The sequence below is a fragment of the Pongo abelii genome, chromosome 3 (genome assembly GCF_028885655.2).
Source record: "Pongo abelii isolate AG06213 chromosome 3, NHGRI_mPonAbe1-v2.0_pri, whole genome shotgun sequence".
Lineage (NCBI taxonomy): Eukaryota > Metazoa > Chordata > Mammalia > Primates > Hominidae > Pongo > Pongo abelii.
In genome coordinates this window covers 119,906,065-119,925,039 of record NC_071988.2, presented here as the reverse complement: position 1 = coordinate 119,925,039, position 18,975 = coordinate 119,906,065, and the positions used below count along the sequence as shown (strand labels likewise).

General features: G+C 37.3%; 1 protein-coding gene across 14 annotated transcripts in view; it reads right to left on the bottom strand.

Annotated features, from left to right (window-relative positions):
- Positions 1 to 2,097: 2,097 nt before the first annotated feature.
- Positions 2,098 to 18,975, bottom strand: part of RAP1GDS1 (Rap1 GTPase-GDP dissociation stimulator 1) — a 182,473-nt gene continuing 165,595 nt past the window's right edge. For 13 of the 14 annotated variants that reach the window (XM_063723544.1, XM_024245976.3, XM_024245972.3 and 10 more), the window contains 3 exons: positions 11,588 to 11,714; positions 8,921 to 9,049; positions 2,098 to 3,951 (listed from right to left, as the gene is read on the bottom strand). In XM_063723544.1, coding sequence (XP_063579614.1) covers positions 3,824 to 3,951; positions 8,921 to 9,049; positions 11,588 to 11,714 — 384 coding nt within the window. In that variant the 3' untranslated portion in view covers positions 2,098 to 3,823. Of the gene's footprint in view, positions 3,952 to 4,501; positions 4,637 to 8,920; positions 9,050 to 11,587; positions 11,715 to 18,975 lie in introns of those variants that run through there. The other variant, XM_054554210.2, reaches the window with a different exon arrangement.

The window sequence follows — 18,975 nt, the reverse complement described above, 5'->3', positions numbered from 1 at the left end:
CGATTCTCCTGTCCCAGCCTCCCAAGTAGCTGGGATTATAGGCGTGCGCCCTGACGCCTGGTTAATTTTTGTATTTTTAGTGGAGACAGGGTTTCACCATGTTGACCAGGCTGGTCTTGAACTCCTGACCTCAAGTGAACTACACGCCTCAGCCTCCCAAAGTGTTGGGATTACAGGTGTGAGCCGTTTTGTTTCTACATTACAAACGATTAATAGGCATACTGTCTTCTGTTTGGGGGTTGTTTTTTGAATCCTTTTAGTTGGGAATCCTGCAGCAGTGAGAGAGGAGTATATAGGTTAGGCCCTAAGATATCACAATTCCATCTCACCTTGTCTTGAACGTCTAAAAGTTTCAATTGTCGTGAAAATCCTAAGGGAAGTAGGGATTATTAAACTTGTCATATTGAGAAATCAGGCCCAAAGAGTTTAAGTAACTTGGCTATGGTCACACAGCTAGTATGTAACAGACCCAGGATATGACTATAGATTAGACAGTATCCAAAGACCACACTCTTTGCACTATATCACCCTTTTAAAGTACGTAACACTTGAGTCAGACACACCTATAAAACATACGCCTGTAATCCCAACACTTTGGGAGGCCGAGGCGGGTGGATCACTTGAGGTCAGGAGTTCAAGACCAGCCTGGTCAACATGGTGAAACCCTGTCTCCACTAAAAATACAAAAATTAACCAGGTGTCAGAGCACACGCCTGTAATCCCAGCTACTTGGGAGGCTGGGACAGGAGAATAGCTTGAACCTGGAAAGCGGAGGTTGCAGTGAGCCAAGATCGTGCCACTGCACTCCAGCCTGGACGACAGAGCGAAGTTACATGGCATATTATTTATATGTATGTATGTATGTATGTATGTATGTAGGCAAAGTTAGAGATCACACCTGTGAAAAAAGACCTCAGTTTTCCTGGCTACAGCTATAAAGATTCATCCCAAATATTATTACATGCTTTTTAATAGACACTTGTGTAATACAAATGTTATAGTGTCCTAATGTTAAGTGGCTTTTAAGCTTACTGATTCCAGTCACAGCTGGATACAAAGGGTAATGCTCACCTAAATGTCTTAACGTCTAGATATCTTCACCCAGTATGTTCAAGAGAATTAGATAATAAGCCTCCTAATTATACCAAAGAGCATTTCTTTTAGAATTCTTCACATGTAGCATTTTTCAGAACACTTCAGACTAATGCTTGCATATGAGAACTGCATTCTATTCCATTTAAGAAATCATTTTAGATGAAAAAGTTTTCTTCTACGTCTCCATTCTTATCAGACAGTATGCTCAAAACATGTTTTTATTAAGGAAAACACTGGGTTATGGGCTAGTGTTTGCTTTGAGCACAATGAGGTTGCGGTCTAGGTGGGTGGGCTGGCATGACTCCAAGTTGCTAATGGGGTTGGGGGTAAAGGGGTATATTCTAGTGCATTGCACTCAGGCATCTTCTTTGCTTGAATTCCTGCCCTTTTCATCTATGTTCTATTACTGGCTCAAGATTGACAGTTAAAGCTTTGTTGTGCTGTTCTTCCCTCCTGTTGTCTCCCTTAGAATGTACTCTTAGTGGGTAGCAAACTAACTTAATAGAGGCCTCTAGGACTAAGATTTAGTAGCAGGAGATAAGGGAGAGTACAGTCTATAGACTCTCCCATCCACTGCAATGGCACATCAGTGTACCATCTAATTTGGTAGCCCCTGTGTTAAGGGCACAGCCTTCTGGTCTTTCTGTACAATGATGAGTACTTTGAATTGCACTTTATTTTGCTGGAGATGGGAGTTCCTAGCATATTAGCACATTGATGGCTGGCAGCTGGCCTAGATGGTAACTTCTCTCACATTTATGATTTTAGGATGCTTTTGTTAAAATTTTTTCCCTAAAGTCAGACAAACTATCAAATCTCAAACTCTCTATCAATCAGTCAGTCAGTCTATCTTTCTGGAATTAGTTCAGGCAGTCTGGAAACTTCATGGATGCAGCATTCATTCATTCAGTCAACAAATATTTGTTGAACATCAACAGCAAGCTCTATTCTAGGAGCTGGAAATATAGACAAAATATACAAACAAACCAAATGATGCCATTATAGCTTCATATACTATTTATTAAGTTATTAATATGAACAGTTATGCAACATTACAGATGTCTTTCAAAGCCTGTAATAAAATATAGTCCACTATCCAGCCCAGCAGAAAGACAACAAACAGTATCATTCTTATAGTAAGTATAGCATACGTACTCACAATAGTCCCTTATTTGGACATCAAAGAGAACAATCAGTCAAGATTCTTTACCTCCATTAGAATTTAACTTTCTTGGATTATAGCTGTTTTAGAGTCAAAAGTCCAACTTAGATTACCCACAGAGATGTGTAGCATCACATGTTGGAGAGGAAGAAGCTCCTGTCACCTCCATGGCAGCCCTTTCTACTGTCTTGCAGTCCTTCTATATCGAAGCCCATCTTGCCTTTTAGGCCAGTAGTGGTCAAATTTGGGTATGGGGAGAAGGTAGGTGGGTCACAGGGAGGTTTTGATTAATTTACAAAGATCGTGTTTCAAAGCTCTAAAAACCCATTTGGTGGTGGCAGTGGCAGTGAAGGGTACACTATATTTCGCCAAGGGGGTCTTCTCATCTCTTGAGTCTTGGCTTTCTCATATCCTTTAAAATTGCTGCAGTTCTCAGTGGGAAAGTGGAGGTGGCAAACTCTAACAGAGATTGGTATGGGGCCATCTGCAGAATGAACTGGACTGGCTACTATGGCTTTTATAACCTGCTTTCCTTTCTTTAGTCTAGACAAGCTTATTTCTTCATCTTTCCACCTATGTCCTGCTAGTTCTAACATAAGATTTAAAAGGATTATGGAAGATAAAACTTCTCACTTTCTAGCTGAATGATGAAAAACAGAAAAAAAAAAAAATTCATTCTTCAATGAACTGTACTCCATTTCCTCAGCTGAAAACAAACAAGCGCCAAATGACTTTTAAAGACTTGCTGGATAATGCTGATTAACTGGTAGAAGTAGTTCCTGAGTGAAACAGCATATGTATCAGAATCTAAAATATAGGCAAAACTCGAAATGCTCTGTAATAGGGATTGTAATAGCGATTCTTCAACCCCTTAGTTTCACACTGAAAACTACAAATGTTTTCCAATATCAGGCTATTGATAATAGTCAATTAAATATGGAATCAGAAATCTCAGAAAGTCTTGCCAAGTTTGTGGCAGTTTCAATAGTCTACAAAGGAAAAAGGAGAAACCATAGGTTAAAGAGTAAGAGCACTGGAATTTTATTTAACTCTAGGTACCACGGGTTTGACATTAGTAGGAAAGACTAATGAATAAGCAGCCATACAACTTTTTTGGTCACTGTGCTTCCCAAGCACCAAAAAATGGAGCTATTTTTCCAATGCAGTTTCATCTTTAATAAGCTAGACAGATCCTGCTGTATTCTTTGTTTCTAGTTTACCAGTACATCATTATGTAGTTTACTGCATGTGTGGAGCAAGTCATTATGTAGTACCAAGTTTACATCATCATAGGACTACAACATGCACATTCTACTTAATGTAGCTCAAGCAACAGGAATACAAGAGAACAGTTATGGGTGGAGACTTGCCTTTGACAAAGTCATGATCACACTAACTATGGGTTTAGAAATCTTATTAGGGAGGTACCTACAGCGGTTCTTCAATTGGTATTAGAACATCACATGCATGCACAAGTTGTATGGTAGAGAATGAAGCGGAAGAAGCCGCTGGATGGAGGACAGAGGGGAAATTAGAGATGGGATGATGCCGTGTATCGGGCAGTTCTCAGCTTTCCACAGTAAGTCTCTGCTCTGTGAGAGAGGCCTGCTGGGCAACACTTTTGTTCTCATGACTGCGAAGTTTGGATACGACATCTAGAAAAGCCAAATCCTGTACTTCCTTGTGTAGAGATTCTGGAAGACAAAAAAAAAAAATAACAGATATGATTCTGTTAGGTTGTTCTAGTATTATTATACAGTCTACCCAAAACATATACCAAAATGTTTATTTTGACAAGACTAAGCTATAAAACTAGAAACAATTCTGGAAAAAAACATAGCAGTAGCCTAGCAATGTCTTTCTTAGGAATGTATTATAATTTAAAAAAAATCATAAAAACTTCACTTTTTTTTAAATTAAAGGAAAAAATTTTAAAGATGGGGACTTGCTCTGTTGCCCAGGTTTGAGTATAGTGGCATGGTCACAGCTTACTGCAGCCTGAAACTCCTAGCCTCAAGGGATTCATCCTGCTCAGTCTCCCAAGTAGCTGGGATGACAGTCATGAGCCACTGCACAGCTACTTGCCCAATTTTTAAAAAGAAAAATGAGATGTCAAGTTCTACAATGTAAGATTAATTACAATAATGAGTTATAATTAAACACAGCTCACTGTATGATCTCAAGGTTTGGTTACATACAACACTATCACCAGTTCAAATACAAAGTCCAATGACTTACCAAAAAGCTTAGGATATGTTTCAAATTAATTTGGTGGCAAAAGAAAAGTTTATACTTCATATCCTTCAACAAATTTCTGTGACACTGGACTCCCTTTTAGATTTTTTATCCTCTTCTTTCTGACTTGCTTTCTCTATTTAACTTCAATTACAAGAAAATATAGGATTCCTGTTAGGACCAGGGAACTTTTATATGGGAAGAGTGAAGTCTAATAAGCTTAATGTAATCAGTACTACTGAAACTGATGTGTTTATTTTGATATGACTGACAAACCAATGAACCAGTGTTTTTAGTAGTAATAGAAAAATCCATCCTAAAATTCATATGGAATCTCAAGGGACCCTAAATCTCCAAAACAATCTTGAAAATGAACAAAGCTGGAGTTCTCATACCAACTGATTTCAAAACTTACTACAAAGCTACAGTAATCAAAATAGTGGGGTACTGGTACAAACTCCTACAACTTGGGCCAGGCGTGGTGGCTCACGCCTGTTATCCCAGCACTTTGGGAGGCCAAGGTGGGTGGATCACCTGAGGTCAGGAGTTTGAGACCAGCCTGACCAACATGGAGAAACCCCATCTCTACTAAAAATACAAAATTAGCTGGGCGTGGTGGTGCATGCCTGTAATCCCAGCTACTCAGGAGGCTGAGGCAGGAGAATCGCTTGAACCTGGGAGGTGGAGGTTACAGTGAGCCGACATCGCACCATTGCACTCCAGCCTGGGCAACAAGCGCAAAACTCCGTCTCAAAAAAACCAAAACTCTTTACAATTCAACAACGACAACAACAACAACAACAAAACCCTTCAATTCTAAAAAGGGGCAAAGACTTGAATAGACATTTCTCCAAAGAAGATATACAAATGGCCCACAAACACATAAAAAGATTCCCATAGGTAATCATTAGGGAAACGCAAATAAAAACCACAGTAAGATGCCACCTTATACTCATTAGTTTGGCCACTACTAAAACACAGCAAATATTGGTGAGGATGTTGAGAAATGATAATCCATGTGTACTGCTGGTAGAAATGTACAATGGTCCAGCCAGTGTGAAAAAGAGTATGACAGTATTTAATTAGTAAAAACAATATTTAATAAAAAAATTAAACATTGAATGACCATATGACCTAGTAATTCCACTTCTGAGTATATATCAAAAATAATTAAAAGCAGAGACTCAGAGATATTTGCATACCAATGTTCACAGCAGCATTATTCGCAAAAGCCAAAAGGTGGAAATGGCCCAAATGTCCATGGATTGATGAATGGATAAACAAAATGTAATATATACATTGATGGAAAATTATTCAGCTTTAAAAGGAAATGAAATTCTGATGTGCCTACAATGCAGATAAGCCTTAAAGATCTAAGTAAAATAAGCTAGACAAAAAAGGACAAGAGTTTCTTATTCCACATATATGTGGTGCCTAGAGTTGTCAAATGATGGAGACACAAAATAAATGGTGATTGCCAGAGGCTGTGGGGAGGGGTAAATGGGGAGTTATTGATTAATGAGTACAGAGTTTCAGTTTGAGAAAATTGAGGTGGTTCTGGAGATGGATGCTGGTGATGATTGCACAGCAATGTGAATGTCCTTAATGCCATTAAACTGTATACTTAAAAATGGTTAAAACAGTAAATTTTATGTTTTGTATGTTTTACCACAATTCTAAAAATGCCTAAACAAATGGAAGAGACTCAAAGTCTCTGCAAGGAAATAAAAGATATAAAGAAGAAGCAAATGGAAATTTTTAACTAAAATATATAACTGAAATAAAAATAGGTTCAACATCAGAATAGAGGGGAGAAGGGAAATAATCAGAGAACTTCCAAGATAAAACAATACAAATTACTCAGTCTGTACAACAGAAAGAAAATAATCTGTGGGTAAAAAAGAACAAAACCTCAGGGACCTACAAGACTATAATTAAAGATCTCATATTAGTGTCATCAGAGGTCTGGAAAGAGTGGATAGAATGGGGCTGAAAAGTATCTGAAGAAGTAACAGTCAAAACTTCTCAAATTTAGCAAAAGACATAAACCTATCAATTCAAGAAACTGAGCAAACTCAAACAGGATAAACCCAAAGAAATCCACACCAAGACACATCATAGTTAAACTTCTGAATACTAAAGGCAAAGAAAGTCTTGAGAGACAAAAATGACACCTTACCTACAGGGGAATAAAACACATAGGAACACAGTGGATTTCTCATCAGAAACCAGGGAGGCTAGAAAAAAGTGGCACAATAGTTTTCAAATAAAGAAAGAAAAGAACTGTGAATCCAGAATCCTATACCCATTTGCTCTCATTTGAGAATGTCATTTCCCTTTCATTATGAATGAAAAAAAATTTTTTTTTGCTAAAAATCTGTTGCTAGCAGTATGGCTAAAGGAAGTTCTCTAAACAGAAAGGGAATGATTATAACAAAAATAAGAAATCTAAAAATGTGGGTAAATACAATAGACTTCCCCTCTCTTTCAAAGAATTTTCTGAAATATGTTTGGTGGTTGAAAGGAAAGTTGTAACACTGTCTAATGTAATTCTAAATATATGTAGAAGAAATATTTAAGAATGATATACGTGAGAGGCTGGGCGTGGTGGCTCACACCTGTAATCCCAGCACTTTGGGAGGCCATGGCGGGTGGATCACCTGAGGTCAGGAGTTCAAGACCAGCCTGGGTAACATAGTGAAACCCTGCCTCTAATAAAAATACAAAAATTAGCCGGGTGTGATGTGGCAGGCATCTATAATCCCAGCTACTCGGGAGGCTGAGGCATGAGAATCACTTGAACCCTGGAGGCAGAAGTTGCAGTGTGCCAAAATCACGCCACTGCACTCCAGCCTGGGTGACAGGACAAGACTCTGTCTCAAAAAAAATTATATATATATATATATATATATATATATATATATATATGAGGAAGAATAAATGTAAATGACTAAAAAATGTTTAACCCATAGGAAGTCAGAAATAAAGAAGAAATGGGACAAACAGAAAACAAAAATAAGATTGCAGACTTAAGCCATATCAGTCATCCATTAAATGTAAATGGTCTAAATACACAAAAGGGACTGGTAGAGTAGATTAGAAAATGACACAACTTTGCTCTGTATACAGGAAACTCACTTCAAATACAGCAGATTGAAACTAAAAAGAGTGAGAAAAGATCATGTGAATGTTATTCAAAAGAAAGTAAGATGGCTTCTTGTAGTGGCACATGAAAGAAAATAAAATAGTAATAATAAAAAAAAAAGCAGAAGTAGCTATGTTAAAGTCAGATAAAGTTGACGAGAGCAAAGAAAAATACCAGAGAGAGGTACATTATATAATGATAAAAGGGTCAATCCTTCAAGAAAGCACAGCAATCCTAAAGGTGTAGGTACCTAACAACAGAGCTGAAAATTATGTTAAGCAAAAATTGACAGAACTGAAAGGAGAAATAGGTAAATCTACAGTTATAGTGGGAGACTTCAACACCCTTCCTCTCGACAATTGACAGAACAATTAACTGCAAAACCAGCAAGAATACAGGAAACTTGACACTAGTACCAACAGAATCAAATTCACATTTATACAACAGTACCCAGTAACTGCATAATACACACTCTTTTCAAGTATCCATAGAACATATACCAAGATATGCCAATGTCCATAGAAGATATACCAATGATTTGTTGAAAAAAAACCTTTTTTTTTTTGAGACAGAGTCTTGTTCTGTTGCCTAGGCTGGAAGTACAGTGGCACAATCTCTCGGCTACAACCTCTGCCTTCCAGGTTCAAGTGATTGTCTTGCCTCAGCCTTCTGAGTAGCTGGGACTACAGGCGTGTGCCACCACTCCTGGATAATTTTTGTGTTTTTAGTAGAGACAGGGTTTCACCATGTTCGCCAGGCTGGTCTCGAACTCCTGGCCTCAAGTGATCCACCACCTCAGCCTCCCAAAGTGCTGGGATTACAGGCATGAGCCACCGTGCCTGGCCTCCTAAACAAATTCCTTAGTTAATATTATGGCATACAAAATCAGAACCTGTGCCTGCTATAAAATAACATTTTAGGGTTCATGAGACTTACTGATTTTGCAATACTGAATGTTGTCTAGATTCGCTATATGATACTTTCTATTGTAGTGAGAATCTTTTGGGAATGTCTTCAGTGAAAAGTAATTCTATCTATTTTACAGTTGGATGGCTGTACCAACGTAGTGTATATTTCAAGACAGCTAAAAGAGAAGATTTTCAATGTTATCACCATGAAGAAATGGGTGCTTACAGTAACAGGGGAAAAAAGTTATCTTATAACCTCCAAAAAATAATTTCTAATGGCTTTAAAACTCAAAGCCATCATTTACTATTACTCTATATTTAATATTTAATGTGAACCATATGTTTATGGACATCAAATGATAGAAGAATACTTACCAGATCCCATAAGAGCACATATCAGGACCATGGAATTATATTTGATTTCAGGAGCACTTCTCTCATCTGCTAGCAGTCTATGTAAAATCTGTACAAGTTTAGCACTTTCTAGATCTTTCTCAGCAGTGCCTACAAAATAAAACAAAGTATAAGTTATATCTACTGTGTATGAACCCAGTACCCTCAGGATAAACACTGCTTCCTTTTGAAGAAATTGATCATACGAAACCTTCTAAATAGAACTGATAAATAATAATGACCTAGAAAAATAATATTAAATTCAGACCACATGAAAAGAGTAAATAGAATTAGATTTTAGTAGACACTTCAGGTGTTTAAGCTTACTATTTAATACTAACACATTTCTTTTAATGTGAGACAATTAAACTTTTTATTATGGAAAATGTTAAACACATGCAAAATCAGAAAATATGGTATAATAATATACCTTATGCACTTATCACCTTAAAGAATTATGGCCAATCTGTCTCATTCACCTACTCTCATCCATCTCAAATTATTTTGGAGCAAATCCTATAAATCACATAATTTCCTCCACAAATAAAAGATAACGACTCAATGGAATTTCAATCAAAATCCTAGCAAGATTTTCTGTAGAAAATAGACAAGCTTATACTAAAACTTATATGGAAAGCCACAGGCCCTAAAATAGCTAAAACCATCTTGATAAAGAAGAATAAAGTGTGAGGAATTCCTCTATCCAGTATTAAGGCTTACTCTATAGCTACAGTAATCAAGATAGCATGATATTATTGGTGGCAACACAGGCAATTATGTCAAAGGCACTGAATAGAAGACCCAGAAATAGACTCACACATATATGCTCAACTGACTTTTGACAATGGTACAAAATCAGTTCAGTGGAGGAAAGACAGCTTTTCAACAAAAGGTGCTAGTACAATTAGACATCCATGGGACAAAGAAAATGAACCCTAACCTAAACCTCGTACCTTATACCGATATTAACTCAAAATGGATTACAGACTTAAATGTAAAATATAGAACTACAAAATTTTTAGAATATATAAAGAACTCTCAAAACTCAACAGTCAAAAAAAAAATGGTTAAAAGACAAAAATCAGCATTTCACCAAAGAATATATAGTTGACCCTTGAACAATGTAAGTTTGAACTGTGTGGGTCCACTTATACCTGGATTTTCTTCTCTTCTGCCATCCCTGAGAGAGCAAGCCTAAGCCCCTTCTGTTCTTCCCCTTCCTCAGCCTACTCAATGTGAAGACAAGGATTCAAGACCTTCTTGATAATCCACTTCTACTTAATAAATAGTAAATATATTTTCTCTTTCCTACAATTTTCTTAACATTTTCTTTTCTCTGGCTTTATTATAAGAATATAGTATATAATTCATATACAAAATATATGTTCACTGACTGTTACTGGTAAGGCTTCCAGTCAACAACAGACCATTCAAGGAGACAGATATCCTATACACCTTGACTTGATCATTACACACTATGCACATTAAAAAATACTCACATGAGTGTTTCCTCTTCCTGGAATTGGGGCTGGAGGGTCCATTCGCCCCAGTGTGAGAATTATGGACATAAGTCGTCAGTGGGAATTAAGAGGCTATCAGTCCCTACTAAGTGTAAAGTCCTCCTTTGTGTAAAGCAGCCTTAGGCCTTAACCACAGGCCACGTCACTCTATTACACCATCCCTGGATGACTGTCTTGGGTTGGCTCCTAAGCCATCTAGTTTATGCTATTCATAAACTAGATGCCTATGGATTAGCTTCTCGTGATGAATTCTGCCCATTAGAAATGCTATATTAGGGCCGGGCATGGTGGATCACACCTGTAATCCCAGCACTTTGGGAGGGCTGAGGTGGGTGGATCACCTGAGGTCAGGAGTTCAAGACCAGCCTGGCCAACATGGTGAAACCCTGTCTCTACAAAACACAAAAATTAGTCAGGCACAGTGGCGTGCACCTGTAATCCCAGCTACTCAGGAGGCTGAGGCACGAGAATTGCTTGAACCCAGGACGTGGAGGTTGCAGTGAGCTGAGATTGCACCACTGTACTCCAGCCTCCTGGGTGACAAAGCAAGACTGTCTCAAAAAAAAAACAAAACTATGTTAAACTGAAACTAATGAAATTATCTGGCCTATTTAGCCTCTGCTTTGGGAGAGTTCTGAATGCAAAACACACAGAAGGGTAACACAGAAGACAAGACATTAGAGTAAGGCAATAGAAGTCACGGTGATGGAGAAGGAGAACAGCAAGAAAGAATCTGTAGTAGAGAGAACCAGCAGAGATGGAAGAGAAAGTCTGGGTCACTGGGAGAGTAGCAGACTTTTCATATGCTGTCATATTCTAAATATTGTTTGGTTTCTCTGTGAAGCCTGCTGAAAATGTTTTCTCTATTCTCTAAGTGGCTGTAACTTGAGACATTATTTAAAAGTTAAACTTACCTTAATGCATTGCCCTAAAAATGTTACCAAAAACACAGGCAAAGGGGACAGCTGTAACAATCTATATAGAATGATTTTCCATAGATTCAGAGAACGGTACAGACACTAGCAAAACGCTTCCAGTCAAGGTTCTGTCTGACTTCAACTCCACTTCTATACTTCCTTTCATCCAAGATAAAAATAGAAGAAAATAAGTTTGTCACTGGGGTACTTACCCAATTCTAAAGCTGCTATTAATGCCAAAGCAACAAGGGCTTCATTCTGCATTATTACATGTTCACTAGTTGCCATGGTAACTAGATGCTTGATGCCACCACTCTGCACAATGGTTTTAATTACATCCTACAATAAATAAATATCAGAGAATTATAAACTTTAATTTTAAACATAAGGAACATGCATTAAAATCAGTCAACTCATTGTTGAGTGGTTTTGTGACAGTGTCCTGTATGAATCATTTGATTTAATCATAGTTTTTTTCTCCACAGAAGAAAAGGAAAAAGCTTTTAGCTTTAAATACATTCATCAAAAGATGACAACTTAAATTGCCTAAGTAGAAAAGACCACTGCAGTTCATATTAAAAAACAGAAGGCTTAGAAGCTACCAAAGCCAAAGAAGTAAAAATGCCACTGCCTTAAATGTTGACCTACCTTAGGATCAACAAACAAGAATAAAACTTGGAATTTAAAAAAGTTCTCAGCTGGGCACGGTGGCTCAGGACGTAATCCCAGTGCTCTGACAGACCAAAACAGGAGGATCGCTTGAGACCAGCCTGGCAACATAGCGAGACCCCATCTCTACAAAAAATAAAAAAATTAGCCAGTCATGGTGGCACACATCTGCAGTCCCAGCTACTCAGGGTGCTGAGGTGGGAGACTGCTTGAGCCAGGGAGCTCAAGGCTGCAGTGAACTATGATCACGCCACTGCACTCCAGCCTGGGTGACAGAGTGAGAACCTGCCTCTTAAAAAAATAAAAAAAAAGTTACTTTAAAATTTTCATGATAGTGCCAGGTAGTTGTTCTGCAGATGTTCCAGGTAAAGCTTTTATAAAAAAATTTTAAGTACTTTTTATCCCTTGATTTAATCTTACAAATATGAAAACTGAATTACATGCGAAAAGACTGAGCAGAACTTAAAATTCTCCATCTGCCTCAATTTCTCATGGTGCTTAGAGCTCTGTCTTCTTTCCATGGCAGAGGAGACATCAAGCTCTGGATTCAATAAATCCCACTGACTAAGCAAATTATTGAACCTCTCTTACCTCAGTACTATCTCCATGTCACTGGAATGATGTAAGTATATATCTCATAGGTTTTTTTTATTACAAAGTTATTACACAGAAAACATATAAGACCATCTGGCAAAAGTTAGATGAAAAAAAAAATGTTCACCTTTATTTCTAGTACCCATTTTGGTCTTCATTCCACCAAGGGTTCCGTTGTCTTAGAACTCTTGAACCAAATCTGATTTAGTAGGAGGTCTCAATAATAAAATATTTTAAAAATAATTTTCTCTATTTTCACTATTTTTAATAATTTGAAGGTCTGGATATTTTAAAAAGCCTGAGTCAGCTTCAAATTAATGGTAGTTGGAAATATTTTCCAAATTTGCTAAAATATTTTTAAAGGGTTTGCTTTATGCTTCCATTTCATAAAAATTTTTTGAGGAAACTATTTTTAGACAGTATCTTTGGTTTGAGCCCAAACTTGTTTAGTGATCAAACATGCCAAATAGAGTCCAAGAACTAAGTTTTTATGGTAGCTGTGTTCTGGCCTCTAATACATTTTTCCCCATCAATCTGTTTTAGAAAGCTTTTTTCTAACCTCCCCAATTTACTGTTTACTCAGCAACAGTTTATTTGAAACAAATACAGTATTCTTAGTAAAAAATTTTATAAAAATCACAAAAGAGCTTGAGTAAAGAAGACCATAAGAGATGAACAGATACATATGCAATCATTTAGGGAAGATGCTTGAACTGTCATTTTGTCTTCTATGTTTCTAATCACACTTAAAAGACCAGTGTAGTAGAAGGAAGAGTAGGGAATGAACTAAGGAAATGTGCACATCAGAAATGAACAGTGTCCTGTCTTTGGCCAGGTATATCTTCTTTCATCTCACTTTTCCAGAACAGATACCTGAGTATTTCCTTTTTAAAATTTCTGCCCTCCGGGAAACATCACACGCTGGGGCCTGTCGTGGGGTGGGAGGAGCGGGGAGGGATAGCATTAGGAGAAATACCTAATGTAAATGACAAGTTAATGGGTGCAGCACACCAACACGGCACATGTATACCTATGTAACAAACCTGCACGTTGTGCACATGTACCCTAGAACTTAAAGTATAATTAAAAAAAAAATTCCTGCCCTCTCACCAATTACTTCAACAAATGTTTATTGAATAGCTCTATGAAATCATTTTGCCTTATAGAATATGGGATTAAAAAATAGATAAAACATTGTATTCGTCACATGTGACAGAGAATAATATTGACGGCAACCCTTTATGGAACAATAACTACAAGCTGGACATTGTACTGAGTAGCTTACAGATATTAGCAAATTTTTATCCTGCAGAAAATCTCATTAGCTAGATATCATCTCCTGTTCATATAGATGAAGGAACTGAAGCTCAGATTAAGTCATTTGCCCAAGTTCAAACAGTAAGTAAGTGGTAAAGCCAAGGCTAAAACCTAGGCAGTTTGGCTGATTAGTGGGTCTTTGTTCTTAAAAATTCTGGAGATGCTTTATGCAGTCTGAAACAATGTTTTATTTCATAGTTCTATTCTTATAGAAAGCTAAATTTTGGTATATATAAAACCAAGGCAAATTATCCATGCTAACAATTTCATCTATTTAGCATTTAGTCAATTTGCCCTTGATTAGTGAAATCAACCCAGGTTAAGACTGTTGAAAACTGTATCATGTTGATCACAACAGAATATTTTCAGATAGGCTTTGATTTGAGGTAATTTTATAAGATTGCAGGTTGGTATAGCCATTGAGTTGGTGAGCCACTTAAAAATTTTCTTTTTCAAGATTGTATCATCAAAGCCTTTTCAGTATGGATTTAAATAAATGTTTGTTGGATGAATGAGCAAATAACTAAATACATTTGTTTAAACAAGTTTTTAGCCTGGTAACTGATAAAGAATTCTCTACTCTTAAAGGGTAAAGAAAAGTGCTGGCTTTGATAGCAGGGAGTTTTTATATTCCTGGTATAAAGGCAACCTATATTTCTCTTTACATTTTTGATGTCTATAATTGGAAGATCCAGCTAGTTGGTCAGCAGTCCTAGACTAGGGCACACTTTCAAAGAAAGGTGTGACTTTACCTAAGAGCATCAGCACAGGAATACACTGCAAAGGGCTGAGATGACTAAGCAGCACGAAACCTTGTGAGTCAGCGCAAACTTCTGAAGGGCTGAACTCCAAGACAGAATTCAGGGTGGGGTATGATCTTCAAAGTTTAAGAACAACACAAGGAGAGAGCTATGATTCACACAGCTGGCTAAGGATTTACAGGAATGTAATACATTTGAACCTGGTGTTTAATTATTTTAAAAACTTATTCTAGAACAGCATTTTTCCAAAGTACATCCAGTATAATAACAGATGCCACCTGCAAAAAGGATCTATGGTCAAACAGTTTGGGAATCAGTGGATTCAAATAAAATTAAAGAGGTTTCTTTAGTATTAATGTGTGCTGTGAATCTCAAAGGCAAAGAAAAAAATAATTACTATTTCCATAACTAATCTACCTATGCAACTCTTTCTTTGTAGATTTCTTGGGATTATAATTTGATGAAACAAACTTGAACTGCTGCTCAAAAGTAGTCATGTCTACTTTAACGCTGGTTAGGTTCGAAAATAACAGCTCTGACGTGGAACTCATGCAATTAACACACTTTATAGCTCTGCACATTAAAGTGTGAGAATCAAGGCTCCTTGGCTGCTTAGCAGCAGTATACTCTCAATTGTAGGAAAGATATGTAAAGGTATTGAATTGTAATCCTAAAGTAATATGTAACTATAAAGTTACAATCCTATATAATTTCAAGTTGTTTTCTGCTACACACTCCCCCATCCACCTTTTCCTAAAAGGGTACCATGCCACAGTTCTCACCATTCAAAGAACCTGCGTGGTGATGGGTATTTGAACTCCTCTTTTCGGGGATGGGCGAGAAGTGGGAGGTTAGATGAGGGAAAGGGGGATCTATGATAAAATTCACAGAAAAGCCTCAAAATCTTTAAATTTATTAAATATTATAGCATTTAAGTAGTTCTGGCTCCTAAATTCAGATGTTTCTAAGAAGCTGGGATGCATCTTCCTGTGGATATATTTTTGTGTCCGTGAATGGTTTGGTTATGTAATTCTGTTAGTTGATACTGAAGATACTAGATTAATCAAGGTTTCCACGAGCCTTACTACTACATGTAACAGGAATTTATCTGAGAGTTCCAAATTCAGATGCCAGGATCATGTCTGTAAATTAGTTAATACAATTATGGTTTGCCAAAACTCTAAACCAAGCGTGTCCAACCTGTGGCCCAGGATGATTTTGAATGTGGCCCAACACAAATTCGTAGCTTTCTTAAAACATTATGAAATTTTTTTGTGATTTAAAAAAAATTATTTCCATAGGTTATTGGGGAACAGGTGATGTTTGGTTACATAAGTAAGTTCTTTAGTGGTGATTTGCGAGATTTTGGTGGACCCATCACCTGAGCAGTATACACTGCACCATATTTGTAGTCTTTTATCCCTCACCGCCTTCCCACCCTTTACCCCTGAGTCCCCAAAGTCCGTTGTGTCATTCTTATGTCTTTGCATCCTCATAGCTTAGCTCCTACTTAAAAGTAAGAACACATGATGGTTGGGTTTCCACCCCTGAGTTAGAATAATAGTCTCCAATCTCATCCAGGTTGCTGCGAATGCCATTAATTCATTCCTTTTTATGGCTGAGTAGCATTCCATCATATATATATATACACACACCATAGTTTCTTTCTTTTTTTTTTTTTTTTTGAGACAGAGTCTCGCACTGTTACCCAGGCTGGAGTGCAGTGGCGCCATCTCGGCTCACTGCAAGCTCCACCTCCCGGGTTCACGCCATTCTCCTGCCTTAGCCTCCAGCGTAGCTGGGACTACAGGCGCCCGCCACCACGCCTGGCTAATTTTTTGTATTTTTAGTGGAGACAAGGTTTCACCATGTTAGCCAGGATGGTCTTGATCTCCTGACTTCGTGATCTGCCCGCCTCGTTCTCCCAAAGTGTTGGGATTACAGGCGTGAGCCACCATGCCTGGCCCCATAGTTTCTTTATCCACTCGTTGACTGATGGGCATTGGGTTGGTTCCACATTTTTGCAATTGTGAACTGTGCTGCTATAAACATGTGTGCAAGTATATTTTTTGTATAATGGCTTATTTTCTACTGGGCAGATACCCAGTAGTGGGATTGCTGGATCAAATGGTAAATCTACTTTTAGTTCTTCAAGGAATCTCCACACTGTTTTCCATAGTGGTTGTATTAGTTTACATTCCCACCAGCAGTGTAGAAGTGTACTTTATTCACTGCATTCATGCCAACATCTATTATTTTTTTATTTGATTATGGACATTCTTGCAGGGGTAAGGTGTTATGGCATTGTGGTTTTGATTTGCATTTCCCTGATCATTAGTGATGCTGAGCATTTTTTCATACGTTGGCCATTTGTATATCTTCATTTGAGAACTGTCTATTCATGTGCTTAGCCTACTTTCTGATGGGATTATTAGTTTTTTTCTTGCTAATTTGTTTGAGTTTATTGTAGATTCTAGATATTAGTCCTCTGTCAGATGTATAGATTGTGAAGATTTTCTTCCACTCTGTGGGTTGTCTGTTTACTCTGCTGACTGTTCCTTTTGCCATGCAAAAGCTCTTTAGTTAAGTCCCAGCTATTTACCTTTGTTTTTATTGCATTTGCTTTGGGTTCTTGGTCATGAAATCCTTGCCTAAGCAAACATCTAGAAGGGGCTTTTTCTGATATTATCTTCTAGAATTTTTAGTTTCAGGTCTTACATTTAAGTCCTTGAGCCATCTCAAGTTGATTTTTTTTTTTTTTGTATAAGTCAGAAATGAGGCAACAGTTTTATTCTTCTATGCCAATAATCGCAGCACCATTTGTTGAATATGGTGCCCTTTCCCCATTTTGTTTTTGTTTGCTTTGTCAAAGATCAGTTGGCTGTAAGTATTTGGGTTTATTACTTGGTTCTGTATTCTGTTCAATTGGTCTATGTGCCTATTTTTATACCACTACCATGTTGTTTTGATGACTGTGGCCTTATAGTATAGTTTGAAATCAGGTAATGTGATGCCTCCAGATTTGTTTTGTTTAGTCTTGCCTTGGCTATGCAGGCTCTTTCTTGGTTCCATATGAATTTTAGAATTGTTTTTCCTAGATCTGTGAAGAATGATGGTGGTATTTTAATGGGAACTACATTGAATTTGTAGATTGCTTTTGGCAGTATGGTCATTTTCACAATATTGATTCTACCCATCGGTGAGCATTGGACGTGTTTTCATTTGTGTCGTCTATGATTTTCTTCAGCAGTGTTTTGTAGTTTTCCTTGTAAAACTATATCTCCATTGTTAGGAATATTCCTAAGTATTTTATTTTATTTTTTGCAGCTATTGTAAAAGGGCTGAGTTCTTGATTGGATTCTCAGCTTAGTTGCTCTTGGTGATAGGAGAGCTAATTTGTGTACATTAATTTTGTATCTGGAAACTGCTGAATTCTTTTGTCAGTTCTAGGAGCTTTTTGGAGGAGTCTTTAGGGTTTTCTAGGTATACAATCATATCATCAGCAAATAGCAACAGTTTAACTTCCTCTTTACTGATTTGGATGACCTTTATTTCTTTCTCTTGTCTGATTGCTCTGGCTAGGACTTCCAGTCCTGTTGAACAGAAGTGGTGAGAGTGGGCATCCTTATCTTGTTCCAGTTCTCAGAGGGAATGCTTTCAACTTTTTCCCATTCAGTATTATGTTGGCTATGAGTTTGTCATAGATGGCTTTTATTATATTGAGGTATGTCCCTGGTATGTTAATTTTGCTGAGTTTTAATTATAAAGAGATGCTGGACTTTGTGGAATGCTTTTTCTGCATCTATTGAGATGATCATGTGATTTTAGTTTTAATTCTGTTTATGTGGTGTATCACATTTATTGACTTGGGTATGTTAAACCATCCCTGCATCCCTGGCATGAAACCCACTTGATCATGGTGAGTTATCTTTTTGATATGTTGTTGGATTTGGTTAGCTAGTATTTTGTTAAGGATTTTTGTATCTATGTTCATCAGGGATATTGGTCTGTAGTTTTCTTTTTTTGTTATGTCCTTTCCTGGTTTTGGTGTTAGGGTGATATTGGCTTCACAGAATGATTTGGGGAGGATTCCCTCTTTCTCTATCTTTTGGAATCATGTCAATAGGATTGGTACCAATTATTCTTTGAATGTCTGGTGGAATTCAGCTGTGAATCTGTCTGGTCCTGGACTTTTTTTTGTTGGTAATTTTTAAATTACCATTTCAGTCTTGTTGCTTGCTATTGGTCTGTTCAGAGTA